Source organism: Theropithecus gelada, chromosome 5, assembly GCF_003255815.1.
Source record: "Theropithecus gelada isolate Dixy chromosome 5, Tgel_1.0, whole genome shotgun sequence".
NCBI classification, from domain to species: domain Eukaryota; kingdom Metazoa; phylum Chordata; class Mammalia; order Primates; family Cercopithecidae; genus Theropithecus; species Theropithecus gelada.
In genome coordinates this window covers 89,869,704-89,884,453 of record NC_037672.1, presented here as the reverse complement: position 1 = coordinate 89,884,453, position 14,750 = coordinate 89,869,704, and the positions used below count along the sequence as shown (strand labels likewise).

At 42.2% G+C, this 14,750-nt stretch overlaps 1 protein-coding gene across 3 annotated transcripts in view; it reads left to right on the top strand.

The window, feature by feature from the left end:
* The first annotated feature begins 2,804 nt into the window (after positions 1-2,804).
* Positions 2,805-14,750, top strand: part of SPATA18 (spermatogenesis associated 18) — a 45,164-nt gene continuing 33,218 nt past the window's right edge. For all 3 annotated transcript variants that reach the window (XR_003119450.1, XM_025385466.1, XM_025385465.1), the window contains exons 1-4: positions 2,805-3,265; positions 12,138-12,243; positions 12,374-12,489; positions 13,782-13,894. Coding sequence is in view for 2 of the 3 variants with exons in the window: in XM_025385466.1 (XP_025241251.1) it covers positions 3,179-3,265; positions 12,138-12,243; positions 12,374-12,489; positions 13,782-13,894 (422 nt within the window). In the remaining variant the exon portion in view is untranslated. The remainder of the gene's footprint in view (positions 3,266-12,137; positions 12,244-12,373; positions 12,490-13,781; positions 13,895-14,750) is intronic.

The window sequence follows — 14,750 nt, the reverse complement described above, 5'->3', positions numbered from 1 at the left end:
CATGGCCAGAGCTCTATATTGGCCCCTTTCAGCCATGGCTGGAGTGGCTGGGATGCAGGGCATCAAGTCCCTAGGCTGCACTGGAGACATGCCCTGGAGATATTTTCCCCATTGTTTTGGGGGTTAACATTTGGCTCCTTGTTACTTATGCAAATTTCTGTGGCCCGCTTGAATTTCTCCTATGAAAATGGGATTTTCTTTTCTATTGCGTTGTCAGGCTGCAAATTTTCTGAACTTTTATGCTCTGCTTCCCTGACAAAACGGAATGCCTTTAACAGCACCCAAGTTACCTCTTGAATGCTTTGCTGACTTACAAATTTCTTCTGCCAGATACCCTAAATTATCTCTCTCAAGTTCAAAGTTCCACAAATCTCTAGATCAGGGGCAAAATGCTGCCAGTCTCTTTGCTAAAACATAAAAGGAGTAACCTTTGCTCCAGTTCCCAACAAGCTCCTCATGTCCACCCACCTCAGCCTGGATTTCATTGTCCATATCATTATCAGCATTTTGGTCAAAGCCATTTGACAAGACTCTAGGGAGTTCCAAACTTTCCCACATTTTCCTGTCTTCTTCGGAGTCCTCCAAACTGTTCCAACCTCTGCCTGTTACTCAGTTCCAAAATGTTACTCAGTTCCAAAAATACTTCCACATTTTTGGGTATCTTTTCAGTGGAGTCCAACTCCCCATAAGAATTTACTGTATTAGTTGGTTTACGTGCTGCTGATAAAGACATGCACGAGACTGGGCAATTCACAAAAGAAAGAGGTTTAACGGACTTACAGTTCCACCCAGCTAGGGAGACCTCACAATCACGGCGGGAGGCAAGGAGGAGCAAGTCACATCTTATATGGGTGGCAGCTAGCTTGTGCAGGGAACATTCCCTTTTTCGAAACCACCAGATCTTGTGAGACTTACTCACTATCACGAGAACAGTACAGGAAAGACCTGACTCCATGATTCAATAACCTCTCGCTGGACCCCTCCTACAACACGTAGGAATCCAAGATGAGATTTTGACAAGGACTCAGCCAAACTATATTAGTAACTGTTTTGTGTAACTTTTTTCTGAATAAGCTATCATAGAAACAATTCATGTTCATGGTAGAAACTTGAAAAAAATCAGAAAAATATAAAAGAGCAATTAAAATAACCCACAATTGTACCTTGGGTTCACATTGTGCAGTTTAACACAGTATATACAATTTAGTGTTCTGCCTTTTTCGTTATAGTGAAAATTTCTAGATAGTATATATTCTACAATAACAAGATTTTTATTGTGCAACATTTCATTGAATGATGTGCTCAACCATTGCCCTATTGTTGGAGGTTTAGATTGTTTACAACTAGTTTTCTTTATTAAATATAAACTAATACTAATCTACATTCCTAATAATAGGGAACATAGGTCAGTATTAGTTTATATTTAATAAACAGCAATTACTACAGCAATTTCTACAGCATAGGCCCTGCATTGTACTAAATACTTTACATGAATTATCTTACTAAGTTTCATAATAATCCTATGAAAGAATTATTTTCCTTTTACAGATGATGAAACCAAGGATTACAGGCGAATTAAGGTTCTCACAGCGAGAAAAAATACTTTACGTCTAATTTATCTGACATAAATGTTCCAATATGATTTTTTTATGAATAAGTAAATGGGACTGTTCAAAGATTCCAAATGCCTATTGAAATATGTAATTATTAGGTCCAAATTGAGAAATTTGAGGCTTTTCTCAATTCATTATATACATATATGTGTATATGTATGTTATATACATATATGAAGTTGTTTAATGAATATTTAGTCGTTTTGTTGAGGGGGTATTTTTAACATTAGAAATTATTATTCTACTCCGATCAAATAACATGTTACCCTTATAACATATACCCTTACTATACCGTTATAGTCCTTATTTTGTGGTCTACAGAAAATAGTAGGAAAACAGGCTCCAAAACTGAGCCTTTCATTTTCATTAGCAGATAGTAAAACCTGTAATCAAGAGAAATAAAAAACAAGAGGTGGTGAAAATTCTTGATTTTACAATACTTGAATATATGCAGTGTTCACAGATTTTCAAGTACCTACAGAGATGAAACTAAGTTAAACTAGCTAGCTAACCAGCTGAGGCTCTGCTCCCCACCGCTGTTTTAAAGAATGGATAGGAATGGTTTACAATCAGCACATTTTTTGATGGTATATAAAAGAGCTTGCTTCGAAAGCGCTTAAAGATGGTCGAAATGGTTTCCTAAGTAGTTGAATCCATTTCTGTAGCAGAATACACACTTTTGAAATACTGCCAAACTAGGTCAAGAAAGTCCCAATTAGAGAATTCGGCATGAAATGAAGCTTTAGAGTGCTCAATGACTCTGAAAAAAAATAATAATAATACTAAAATATACACTGGCAAATCTTATCCAAACCTGAGGGATTAACTTTAATTTGTGAACATCCTGGACCTAAACTCTATTGACTTGGGTACCCAGTGGGTCAAGGAACAAAGCAAAAGCTAGAAGTAGGAAGTACTGAAATTTTAGTTACAAGTTTCATACAGGTAAACCCAAGGCGCTACAAATGAATAAAGGAATGAAAGGAGAAAGAATAAAGGAGCCAAAGAGATGATCTCCTGAGACAGCCTTGCCCCAAACTTCTATGACGACTTAACTGCTGCTTTTCTGCACACGCGTGGGCACCCAGAACCCCCGAATGGGGAGGAATGCTCTAGGTGCCCTGCTGCCCTCCAGCCCGCGCGACGGCGCGTCTCAGTCCACCCCGGGAGGGGGTGGGGGGCGCGGCTGTCACCCAGGGCGGGGCGGCGCGGGCGTTGCCACGATGCGGGCCGCGCGCGTCCCTGGCAGCCAACGCGTCCACGTCAAGGTTTGTTTAATAATCGCCAGGGTATTTATGGCCGGGCTCAGGCGGCTGCTGGGGAGCCAGGAGACTGCGCGGGGCGGCGGATGAGGGGCTGTGGCTGCGGCCCAGGGCACCTCCCCCCCGGCTTCCCGAACCCGGCCCGGTCCGACCCGAGGGGGAGGATGGAAACACCTGCCGCGCTCTGAGCCACCCACAAGAGAACACCCTTCCTGCCATATCACCCCACGGTCCTGCGGAGGCCACCGCCTGGTCCCCCCACGTCTCCATCACGCAGCGTGGGGCCGTGCGGTATAGTGAGCGATGGCGGAAAATCTGAAAAGACTGGTCTCAAACGAAGCTTTACGAACGTTGCAGGAAAAGCTAGACTCCTGGCTGAAGGAGTACAACGTGAGTCTGGGTGAAAAATCCCCGGGGCTCGCCCTCCCGTAGGTTCCAGCACAGCCCTCGTCGGGGATTTCTTAGGGCTGGAGTTGGTGGCCACTTTGCAAAGCCTCCGCGGTTGTGATTCCTAACCAGGACCTCAGCCTTCGACCGGGATCGCTGGGGAAGGAAGGACATGTATGTACGTGCCCCTGTCTCCCAGCTTAGCGAGGCGGCGCGCGGGTGGCGCGGCCTGCGGAGCGCGGCACTAGGCTGCGGAGAGATTGGAGAGTGCGTCCAATCTGTGGTAACTAAGGACGCCGGCGACCTAGCAACAGGGAAGCCCTGTGGTCTGCGACTGGTCTGGTCACGCCGGCCACTCTTTCCAATCCCCCTCGCCAGCGCAATCCACACCGCCTCCTTCCCCAACCCCGAATTATTTTTTACTACAACCCTCTCCTGCCCAGGGTTTGTATCAGAATGGATTTGTATAAACACACACCCAGGAGTTATTTACCCAGAAATACGCGAAACGGACACTTGTTAACGTTGCGGGTTTCACTTGCATGCTGGTGGGCCTGGCAATTGAGGCACAGTTCCAACACCAGGGCGGATTCAGGCCTTTTTCCAGGCATTTGTGAGAAGCCAGTATTCTGTCACCAAACCCATGAGCACTTTTCAAATCTCATTAATCCCTACCCGCACCCTGGCTCCCCATAATTTCCCCTTTCCCCCAAACAGAACTCTTCAGTGTTGAATTTGCTTTACATTCGGTCGGTCCGTCTTAATATAAATAGGGATTTCCCCTCCTACATAGTAAATGGAGGGGTCGGCAAAAAGAACTGTGGACCGGAAATTGGCCCCCTCCCCCCCTTGTTTCTACATTTGGCTCTGCATAGAACTAGCTGAATGAGGGTGTCAAATTATTTTACTTCTCTGGGTCTTAGTACCTCATCTATGGAATAGCAGAGATTGGTCTAGATGGTATGTAAATTTCCTGTTCAGATTTTAATTTTTTGAGCCTAGATTAGCTTGTTTCTGAGATCCTGCCTGTTATGAGGTCCTTAGGCTTCCCCATTCACCCTTTAACCAGTGCTCCTGAAGTGGAGGGGAGCTCAAAGAGTAGCTACAGCTTTCTCCTTAGCCTTCCTTTCTAGTGTTTCCTGTTCAATCTCTTTGCTCCCTTTTAAAGAACCAGCACTGACCATTCCTTCTCCATTAAGAATTCTGGAAAGTTAAAATGACCTCTTTATCATAAAAGACTTGGGTTCCCCCTAACTAATTTTAAAAGTACCTACTACCTAGTCTCAGGAGGTTGAGAATAAGAAATCCTAACATGTATACAGTATTTACCCCCTTTTTTTTTTTGCCCAGTGGCCTAACCGAACTCTGAATTTTAAAAAACATGTTGTTTGTCACAATGTTTATTACAAATAGCACTAGTATTTGTCTGGAACTAATAAACGATTACTTTAGAAACTCCCTGTAAGTAATGAGAAGTGCCTTCGTTTATTACATTTTCCTGTCTTGATAACATGCCATTCTCTGCTGTCATTAAAACCATTTCCATCCAGCTGTTCCCTTCATCTCTCTACAGTAGAGACTGTACTCACAACCACGAGTTTTTTTTATACCTGTGGCCACTCCCCAGGTTCCATCATTTCTCTTGAGTTTGCAGGCATCTTTATCACATTGGAATGTTGACACCTGTATTCTTCCCCCTCCACTCCTGCTTCATCTCTTACAAGTATACTGATGAATCTTATTTCTATAGGATATGTTCCCATCTGAGCTCTCACTTCTCCAGCTGCCCATTGGTCCTCTTTCAATAGTGAATGCTATTGAAATGCTCAAAATGCTCAAAGTCAAATCTGTTCAAAATGGAATTTAGCCTTTCCCATGCCCCAACTACAGGCCTCCTTTCTAAGTAGTCTTCATCATTATGTACTCCACTCCCTTTTCACCATCATAGTCTATTGGTTCTAACTTCAAAGTTCATACAGAATCTAAACACTTTTCACCAACCCCACTGCTACCACCCTTCTCCATCCTTGATCATCTTTCACCTGGATTATTACAAAAGTAACAACCCAAAGAGACCTTCTAAATGTCAAGTCAGATCAAGTTACTCTTTTTGCAAGACACTCCAAATTTCCTATTTCAGTCAGAAGAAGCCAAAGCTCTTACAATGACCTTCAAAGTCCTACACAATTGTGCCCCTTTAAGCTCTTTAACCTTATCTGTTACTTTCTCCCTTGCTCAGCCCGCTCCAGCAGTACCAGCCTTCTTGCTTGTCCTAGAGCAGTGCTGTCCAATAGAACTTTCTATGATGATGGACAGGTTCTATATCTGCATTGTCCAATATGGTAACTATTGGGCACTTGAAATGTGGCAAGTGCCCACTGAAGAACATAATTTTTAATTTGACTTAAGTCCAATTTAAATTCAGATAGCCACATGTAGCTCATGGCTACTGTCTCAGACAGCACAGTTCTAGAGATGCCAGACATGCTTCTGCTTCAGGGCATTTTGCACTCATTGTTTTCTCTGCCTGGAAAACATTTCCCCTGTTGATATTTGAGTGAGATAGGAACATCCTCATTTTCTTTGGAGAGCTTTATTTCTTAGAAAGGGTAACAACCTGCAGGCTGCGACGTAGACAGGAATTAATGCTGAATGGGTTGGCCACGTGTATACATATTCAACAGGTTATAGGAGGAGCTATGAATATTCATGAAGGGGGAACTCTCACATGCACAGTAAGCAAACACGCATGTTACATTCATCCTATATTCATTTTGGGGTAGAGGCTTAACATTTAAATGTATTACAATTAGGCCCTATACATCAAAGGTGGAGGCAGGGACATGAAGGAACTTAGTGTGCAGCCTCTGCGGATCTACCAGAACCAGCCTATTGTCCATGGTCTCTTATCAGCAGAAAGTTACTGAAATCAGTAACTTATCCAGTCGAAGTTGCAGTTATGGACTGTGGAACAGGGGAGGAGATCAGTTAGTCAGTGAGTTGCAATTGTTTTAACATTGTTTATCTCAAAGCCAGTGCTTGCTTAGCTGCTAGATAAAAAGAAAAAACCTTTTGACAGTTAGAACATAGTTGATTCTTTATGTGTAGGGGTATGTGACTTAATCCTTGCCTGGCATGGCCTTAGGTCTTTATCTTATTGCCTCAAAGAGTCTGTTAACATTAGTCTTAAGATCTCTATTTTAACAGTAGCTTCATGCAGTCCAGAAAATGTTGCCTCTAACAGAACTAGCAGTATTTTTACAGCAATCATGGTAACAAAAGGAGGCTCTTAGCCCATATTGTGTCACAGGGGTTAGTAGCTTTAAAAGAACGTGTCTTTATGTTAATAATGTTGGTGGTTATATTCCTGAATATTTTATTGTTTTCTGTTAACTCTTGCTTTCCTATCTGCACAAAGCCATTAGAATGTGTTTGAAGTTTACTTATTTCACTTTTACACTTAAAACATGGAAAGTTCTTATTCATTTCCTTGCCTTCATTCATGCCCACTTCCAATCCAACTTTGATACAGCTGTTTGAGGCATCATTTTTATGGCTCTCATTGCCAATACTAGTGATTCTCAACACAGGCAAGGCATTGTCCCCTAGAACATTGTTTTTAAAACTTACCTATAGGACTCAATGCATTTTACTTCACAATATAGCACACATAAACTCTTATACATATAAACTCAAGTTCCACTAATAATTACCTTTACTCATTATGGTGTGTTTTTCTATTTTCTTTTTAGTATTATTTGCTGTTTGAGACTCACTAAATTGATTTTGTTACCCACTAATGCTGTGGTTATCAATCTTCATTGCACATAGGAATTATCCAGAAAGCTTTTATATTTCCAAAGACCAGGTCCCACACGAGAGCAATTAAATCCATTTCTAGGAGTGGGAGCCCACAAAGCTCCTCAAGCAAAGGCTTTCCTGAAACTTCATGGCCCTTACCAGCTTCTCTTTTGAGTTTTACCTCCGAAATCTGGATGAATTTTCTTATAGTAAATAGCATGTGTTTTTGCATTTATTTTCATGTTTATCTTAGACTATAAATTCCTCCAGGGCAGGAGACATTGTGTCCCTAGCATCCAGTGCATAGTGGCCTCTCCATAAAATTTCTTCAGAGTATAAATGCATGAATAAGCCATGCCCTTCTGCTTCTTGAAACCATCTCCTTCTTCGGCCTCCTTATTCTTCTTCATCTTGCTTCCTGGGTGTCCTCTTATTTCTGACTGCTCTTATTTTGTTTTTTATCCAGTGGCTCTTCTTACTTAGAGCACTTCTGACACAGCAAAATTGCCCCTCGCTCTGCCCTCAGCCCTCTCCGCACTCTTTTCTCTCCCTGGTAATCTCATCTGTGCATGTGGCTTCTGTGCCCTCCCACTTGCTGAAGCCTTCCAAAGCCACTCCTCCCAGTCCTGTCTCTCTTCTAAGCTCCAGACTTACTTTCCATCTGCTTTGGGGAAAGCATTGTTGTTGAGAGCTCAGCTGCAGTGCTGAAGGCTGCAGGAATGGGTCCGCACTATTGTCTCTTCAAATTACTTAATTTGTTTTTTCTTAGTGATGAATTTTGCATGATGATGGCATCCCATTTGTAGAATTGTTCTGAGGATTAAATGGAGCCACGTATATAAAGCTCTTAGCACAGGGTCTGGCTGGCATAGAGTAGGTAATTAGATCAGTAATTATTAGGTACTACTACTGGACATTCCATCTGAAGGTCCTGCAGGCCCCCTCACTTGTTCAAACCCAAACTCAGGATCATCCCTCTCATACCTCTTACTCATTTCGAAACTCCCTGACCTTCTTAGGTAATGCTGAAATCAGCAGGAACTTTACTGGCACAGGTGTAATTTGGGGCTAGGAAAGACCTTTGGGAGACCCTTGGTATGTCTACAGCCTCCAGCATCTCTCAGCTAGATGGTTATATCCATCTACCTCCCCACCAGACTCACTCTCTAACCCAAACTCTATCTGGTCTGCTTTTGCCAGAGAGATTTTTGTAACATGCAAAGGAAATATGAGCATGTCATACCCGCCTTCCTCTGTTGCATCCTTAAACATTTTGATGATGGAATGAAGCCCAAGACCCTTAATGTGGCCAGTCAAGTCTTTCAACTCTGGACCCTGTACTCACTTTCCCCTGATATGCCTTGGTACCTTCTGTTTCTCCTCTTCAATTGCCCTTCCCTCTTACCCTTCACCCCTCACTAGAGGTTATTTTGCTACTCCTATAGCTTGTTATCCACACAGAGCACTTAACATAAACTCTTAGGTAATTATTTATCCCCTATGTGCCTCTTGTTCTCCATCTCACTTCCCTGTCTAATTAGTTCACTGACTGAAGACAACTTTTTTTTTTTTTTTTCCTAATATAGCTTTGTTTCCTGAGCTTTGTTTCCAGGGCCTTACATATAATAGGAACTCAATGATTTATGAATGGATAAATCTGGAGAGTCTGTGCTTTGGAGACAGTATAATTAGTCCATATCTTTGCTGTTTGTCTTGTGTGAGTATGTGGGTATGTGTTTACTTGAATAATGTGACCCTATTGCAACTTGATTATCTTGTGCAATGCTTTGTGTTTAGAAGTTGCAGCATGTTGTAACATGTCTTCGGAAGCGGAACAGTGTGACACAGGATATTCTCTCCTGTTATTTAAGTTGTGTTTAAAAACTCATTTGACCAGCATTCCTCTGGGTACCCAGTATGTACCAGGCTCTAGGCAAGGCATAGGAACAGATAGTAATGATACCACAATAATACTTCTAATTATTGTGTACCTCTTTTACACTGGACTCTGCTCATGTGATCAACTACCTCCTAAACGGGAGGAAACAGAGCCTCATATTTAAATGTCTTTTCTAAGGGAATGCAGCTGATAAGTTGAGAACCAGGTTTGAACAAAGATCTACCTTATTCCTAAGCCACTGACTCCTTTCAGTACTGCATGCCACCTCATAGGTGCCAATTGATAAACACCTTCTGTGTCTGAGATGCTGGACATGTATTATTTTGATTTAATTCTAATGCTCCGCAAGGCATTATTATCCCCATTGCATGGGAGAAGAATGGGCTCAGAGAGGTTAAGTAACTTGTGCAGGGTCACACAGAACTGTAGCAAGCAGCAGAGCTGAGATACTCAGGTTTGCTTGACTCCCAAGCTCATTCTCCATCCACTTAACACATGGAATGATCTTGCCAGAGGGCAAAAGGCTTGTAAGTAGGTAATTGAAGTTCAGTGTAATAAGTGCAGGTATAAAATGGCCACGGCAAGGAGTGCTGAATTAATGAGGAAGAAATGGAGATAGCTGTTCAGGCTATGGGTTTTAAATGCTCTATCATGTCAACATTACGCTGTTAAATCATTCATTCATCAACTGCTGTTTGGACCCTTCAATTTGCTAGGATACTAGTGGCAACAGATACAAACATGAGCAAAGCAAGATCGTTTTTAAAAAGAACTCAGGCCGAGTGCGGTGGCTCAAGCCTGTAATCCCAGCACTTTGGGAGGCCGAGACGGGTGGATCACGAGGTCAGGAGATCGAGACCATCCTGGCTAACACAGTGAAACCCCGTCTCTACTAAAAAATACAAAAAACTAGCCGGGTGAGGTGGTGGGCGCCTGTAGTCTCAGCTACTCAGGAGGCTGAGGCAGGAGAATGGCGTAAACCCGGGAGGCGGAGCTTGCAGTGAGCTGAGATCCGGCCACTGCACTCCAGCCTGGGCGACAGAGCGAGACTCCGTCTCAAAAAAAAAAAAACAAGAACTCATGATCTTTTTGGGAGGAGAGATTAGATGGACGAGATGGAGAAAAAATGACTACAGGAGAAATCAGTGCTACAACAGAATTAGTTACCAGGTACCATTTACCAAGCATGGAAAGTAAACCAGTTGCCCTCTCAGTTACAAGTCCATCCCATCCAAACTCCATGCCAGGGGTGAAAGGCTCTCCAGGTCAACCTACCCTGCCAAACTCTCTGACTTTCTGTGCCTCTGCCACATTGACATATTCAAGGTTGCTAAACTTGTTCCTGCCACAGAACCTTTGTCCTTGCTGTTCCCACTGCCTGGCATGCTCCTTCCCTAGTGCTGTGCTTCCCTGAATCTTATAACCCAGGAATACTCAAGGGTCCCCTCCACAGAGAAGCCTTCCCTGGATGCCCTCCCCATTCACTCTTGGTCGCATCATCCAATCCTCCCTCTACTCCCAGCATGAAGCATGATCTAAAAGTCAGTATAGGTAGTTTACTAGTTAAGAGCATGGGCTGTGGAAGCTGGGCTGCTGGGGTCCAATCTCAGCTCTGATAATTTACTAGCTGGGTAGCCATGAACCAGTTACTTAACCTCTCTGTGCCTCAGCTTTCTCATCTGAAATGGGAATGATAATAGTTCTTCTAACTCCTAGTGTACTAGTGCAAAAATTAGCTGAGTTTATGTAAAGCGCTAATAGAGCCTGGCATATAGGAGAGATATGATAAATACAAAGTGAGTGAATCATCTCATTTACATGCATCCATCCAACGTATAATGAGTCTGAATACAGGGACACTGTAGAATCAGGGTTGGGAATACAACAACCAACTGTCCTGTCCTCAAGGAGCTTCCTGCCTGTCTGAACCATTTCCTTGGTTGATGCAGATGTGCATTTGACTTGTAAACTTTTGCCTAGAGATTATCTCAACTTTTCTCTTACTCCTAATTTCTATCCTCCTTGTACCCTGCTTTCTGTTCTGGGATTTGTTGTGTCCAGGAGGCACCAAGGACCAATGCCTTATTGCGTCCTGAGGTGACACATAAATCGATGCATTTTTACAACCACGTGATGTTTGTTGCTTGTAGTTGTATTCCTTCTTCTAATGCTGGAGTCAGTTAGAGGTTTGGCTTATGTGGAAATGGAAATGGTAGAATCTTTCAAAGAAGTGAGGAAAGCAGAATAATAGCCAAAAGGTTCACTTCTTTGCCTCTTTATGTTCTGTTCTCATTGCTTAGAATGTTCCACAACCACTGGAACCACCTCCTTGTCCAAGTCTGGCTAATTTCATCTTGGACTAGGTTTCACTTCCTTTGGAAGCCTTCCCAGACTTTCCAAGACAATGGACTATTGGGTAGAGCTTGCACTCATCTGTGTAGTTAGACTTATTATTCTGCTGCAAAGTAACTGGCTATTCATCTGTCTGCCCCACAAGTCTGCAAGTGCCAAGTCCCTTATATCCTAAACCCAGCAATACCTTCTTGCTGTTAAGAAGTCATGTTCTCTATGCACATACAGTATATACGAATTGAATTTATGTAGAGGACAGGAACCAATAAAGCAGGTAAATTAGGCAGTGATTTGTATTGTCTGACAACAGGTCCATTTAGCTTTTAAATGTATTTTTGTAGGGTTTTACTGAGTAGGATTATTGCTATAAAAAACAACCTCCAAATCTCAGTGGCTTAACACACACAAACCAACTTTCTCAACTATGTGATAATTCAGTGCAAGCATTCAGTCAGCAACCTTGCAAATCTTGTGGCTCCACCATCCCTTATGCCCTCAGCATCCTCTCTTGGCTCTTCTGCATTCAGTTGACAAAGGGGAAAAGAAAAAAAAATCATTCAAGAGGTTCCCTTCTGGGCCAGGCCCCGGGCATATATCACTTCCCATCCAGTTAACCAGAATTCAGTTACATGGCCACACGAACTGCTAGGGAAACTGGGAAATGTGGTCTATGGGAGATAAGTTTCGGTGACCACACAGCAGTCCTGTTACCAGAGCATACCAGAGCCAGACAGCTCTTGGGTCAAGTGAGACCCTGGTCTGCCTGCAGTGGATCCCAGAGTGAAGAAATTACCCTGGTTATCTACTGTTTTGCCCTTGCAGACAAACACGTGTGATCAAAATCTAAACCACTGCCTTGAACTCATTGAGCAAGTTGCCAAGGTGCAGGGACAACTCTTCGGGATCCTCACAACAGCAGCCCAAGAAGGTGAGAATGGCCTGGTAATTTCCCATCCAGTTCTGCCTGCCTTTCTCTCCTTTCTTGGTGCTTTTTTGTGTTCTTTGACTGTTGATGCAGTTGTGTTTCTCTCCCTGACCTGATGTGTGTATTCTTTTAGGAGGACGTAACGATGGTGTGGAAACAATCAAGTCACGCCTTTTGCCTTGGCTGGAGGCTTCCTTTACTGCTGCTTCCATGGGAAAACCTGTTGACAGCAAGGTCCCCTCTCTGCAGGTAGGGATGCTGAAGGATAACCCTTGACTTTCTGAACAGTGAGATAAAACAAATCAGAAACCTCCAAGAGAAGAAGAGGACTTAATTCTGGTAGACTGACAGAGTGTCACAATTTGTGAGAGTTATTCGTGGTTTTCATGGGAACGGTGTTAGTTTTTGAACAGGTGGAGATCAGACTAGAAAGAGAGCACATACCTTGCTTAAGGCATCCACATCATTACATCTGGGCAACCAAAACATTAGTTACTTTACTTTTAAACATTTATATGGATTTACCTATAACCCTCTCTAAAACAGAAGCGTTTAGAAAACATTTAGTCTATTCTGAGAAAACCAAACATCACATGTTCTCACTCATAAGTGAGAGTTGAACAATGAGAATACATGGACACGGGGAGGGGAACAACACAGCAGGGCCTGTCGGGGAATTGCAGGGGTGAGGGGAGAGAAAGCATTAGGACAAACATCTAATGCATGTGGGGCTTAAAACCTAGGTGACAGGTTGATAGGTGCAGCAAACCACCATGGCACACATATATCTATGTAAAAATCCTGCACATTCTGCATGTGTGTCCCAGAACCTAAAGTAAAAAAATAAAAATAGTAATAATAACAAAAAGAAAGCATTTAGTCTGTTCTGAGCAAGAACCTTATAAGACAGTGGCTGAAGGATCCCTGCTTGGAGATCACTGAGCAGAAAACCAGTTCCTCTTTTATGGCCCTGGAGTAGGTATCTAAACATTTATGTCTCAATTTTCTTATTTGCTGAATGGAGACAATGGTTTTGCTGATCTAATAGGGTCATTTGTGAGAATTAAATGTGATAAGCACAGTAAACAAGCTGCATAGGGTCTGACACGTGTTAAGTACTTTATAGACTTCAGTTATCATTAAGTAATTTTTTTTCCCTGACAATGTTTGGATGCTTCTCAGATTTTTATCCTCTGTGTGGGCATTATTCTAGGTATAAAGATGTAGAATGATGTTTCAAAGTCTTTTTGGAAATTGAGGTATAATTTATATTCAGTGAAATCCATAGATTGCTGTTTTGACAAATACGTATACCTGTGTAAATTCACATCTCTATTGGAATATCAGACATCTCCATCACTCCAGAGCATTTCTTGCACCTTCCCCAGGGCAACCATCTTCTGATTTTTATCACTCTAGATTAATTTTGCCTGCACTAGAACTTCATGTGCACTCTTTTGAGATGGACTGGTTTTTTTTTTTTCATCAATGTCATTTTATATATTCAGACTGTTTTTTGTTTTTTTGGTGTGCCTTTCCAGAACACGTTTGACAGGGAGAGACGTAAAGATCCCAGTCCTCGGGATCGGGACATGCAACAGTTAGACTCTAATTTGAACTCAACCCGGAGTCAACTCAACCAGGTTCAAGACGAGTAAGAGGAATGCAAGTTATCTTTTTCCAAAAATAATTGTTTTCAATTAAGTTTTAAATTCGAAAGGAGAATAATAGCTCATGTAAAATGTGGGCATTTGTAAATAAGTAATATGATTGTGTGTGTGTCTGTGTGCATGTGTGTATGACAGTGAGACAGAGAGAGAGAGAGAGTTTAGAGTCAGTGTCTGTGGATTTGGGGACAGGATATATTATAATACCTGGTCCCCTGGTTCCTTCTTTGGAGTTCCTTCTTCATAAGCACATCATCAGCCCATATTGACAAACAGGTAAAGATTGTTAGACAAAAATCTACCTTTTGGGAGAAAAATTTTAAAAGAGATGCAAAGGGAAAGAATAAAATAGAGTGAACAATCAGGCAAAGAGGAAAATTAAGAGAAAGACAGCAAAAGTCAAATGAAGCAGGCTGCATCTATCTGTCCATTATACTCATTTAAGGGTGTATGTGTGCCTCTCTGAATCCCAAAGAGTCAGAGTCTTTTCAGAAAGGAAGAATTCAAGATTTTGCAATAATTATTAGGTATAAGAATGTATTTTTAAAAAGTTAAGCAATTCCAGGCAACAATAGATGTCAGGTGCATGCTGTGGGCAGAGCCAGGGTAGCAAACTTAGGGAATCACCACAAAAAAAATTGTAGACTTTGAGTTTGTACTTGAGGCGGGTAGACAAATATGTATGAAACTGTGTTTGACATACCTAACAAAAATCCATCAATGGGAATTTCTCCTACCACAGCATTGCTTCATTGCTGACATCAATGGGACAGAAAGGAAATCTTTTTTTTTCTTTAATTAATAACTAGTTAAGGCTTGGGATGGGATAATGTGTGGTACTCT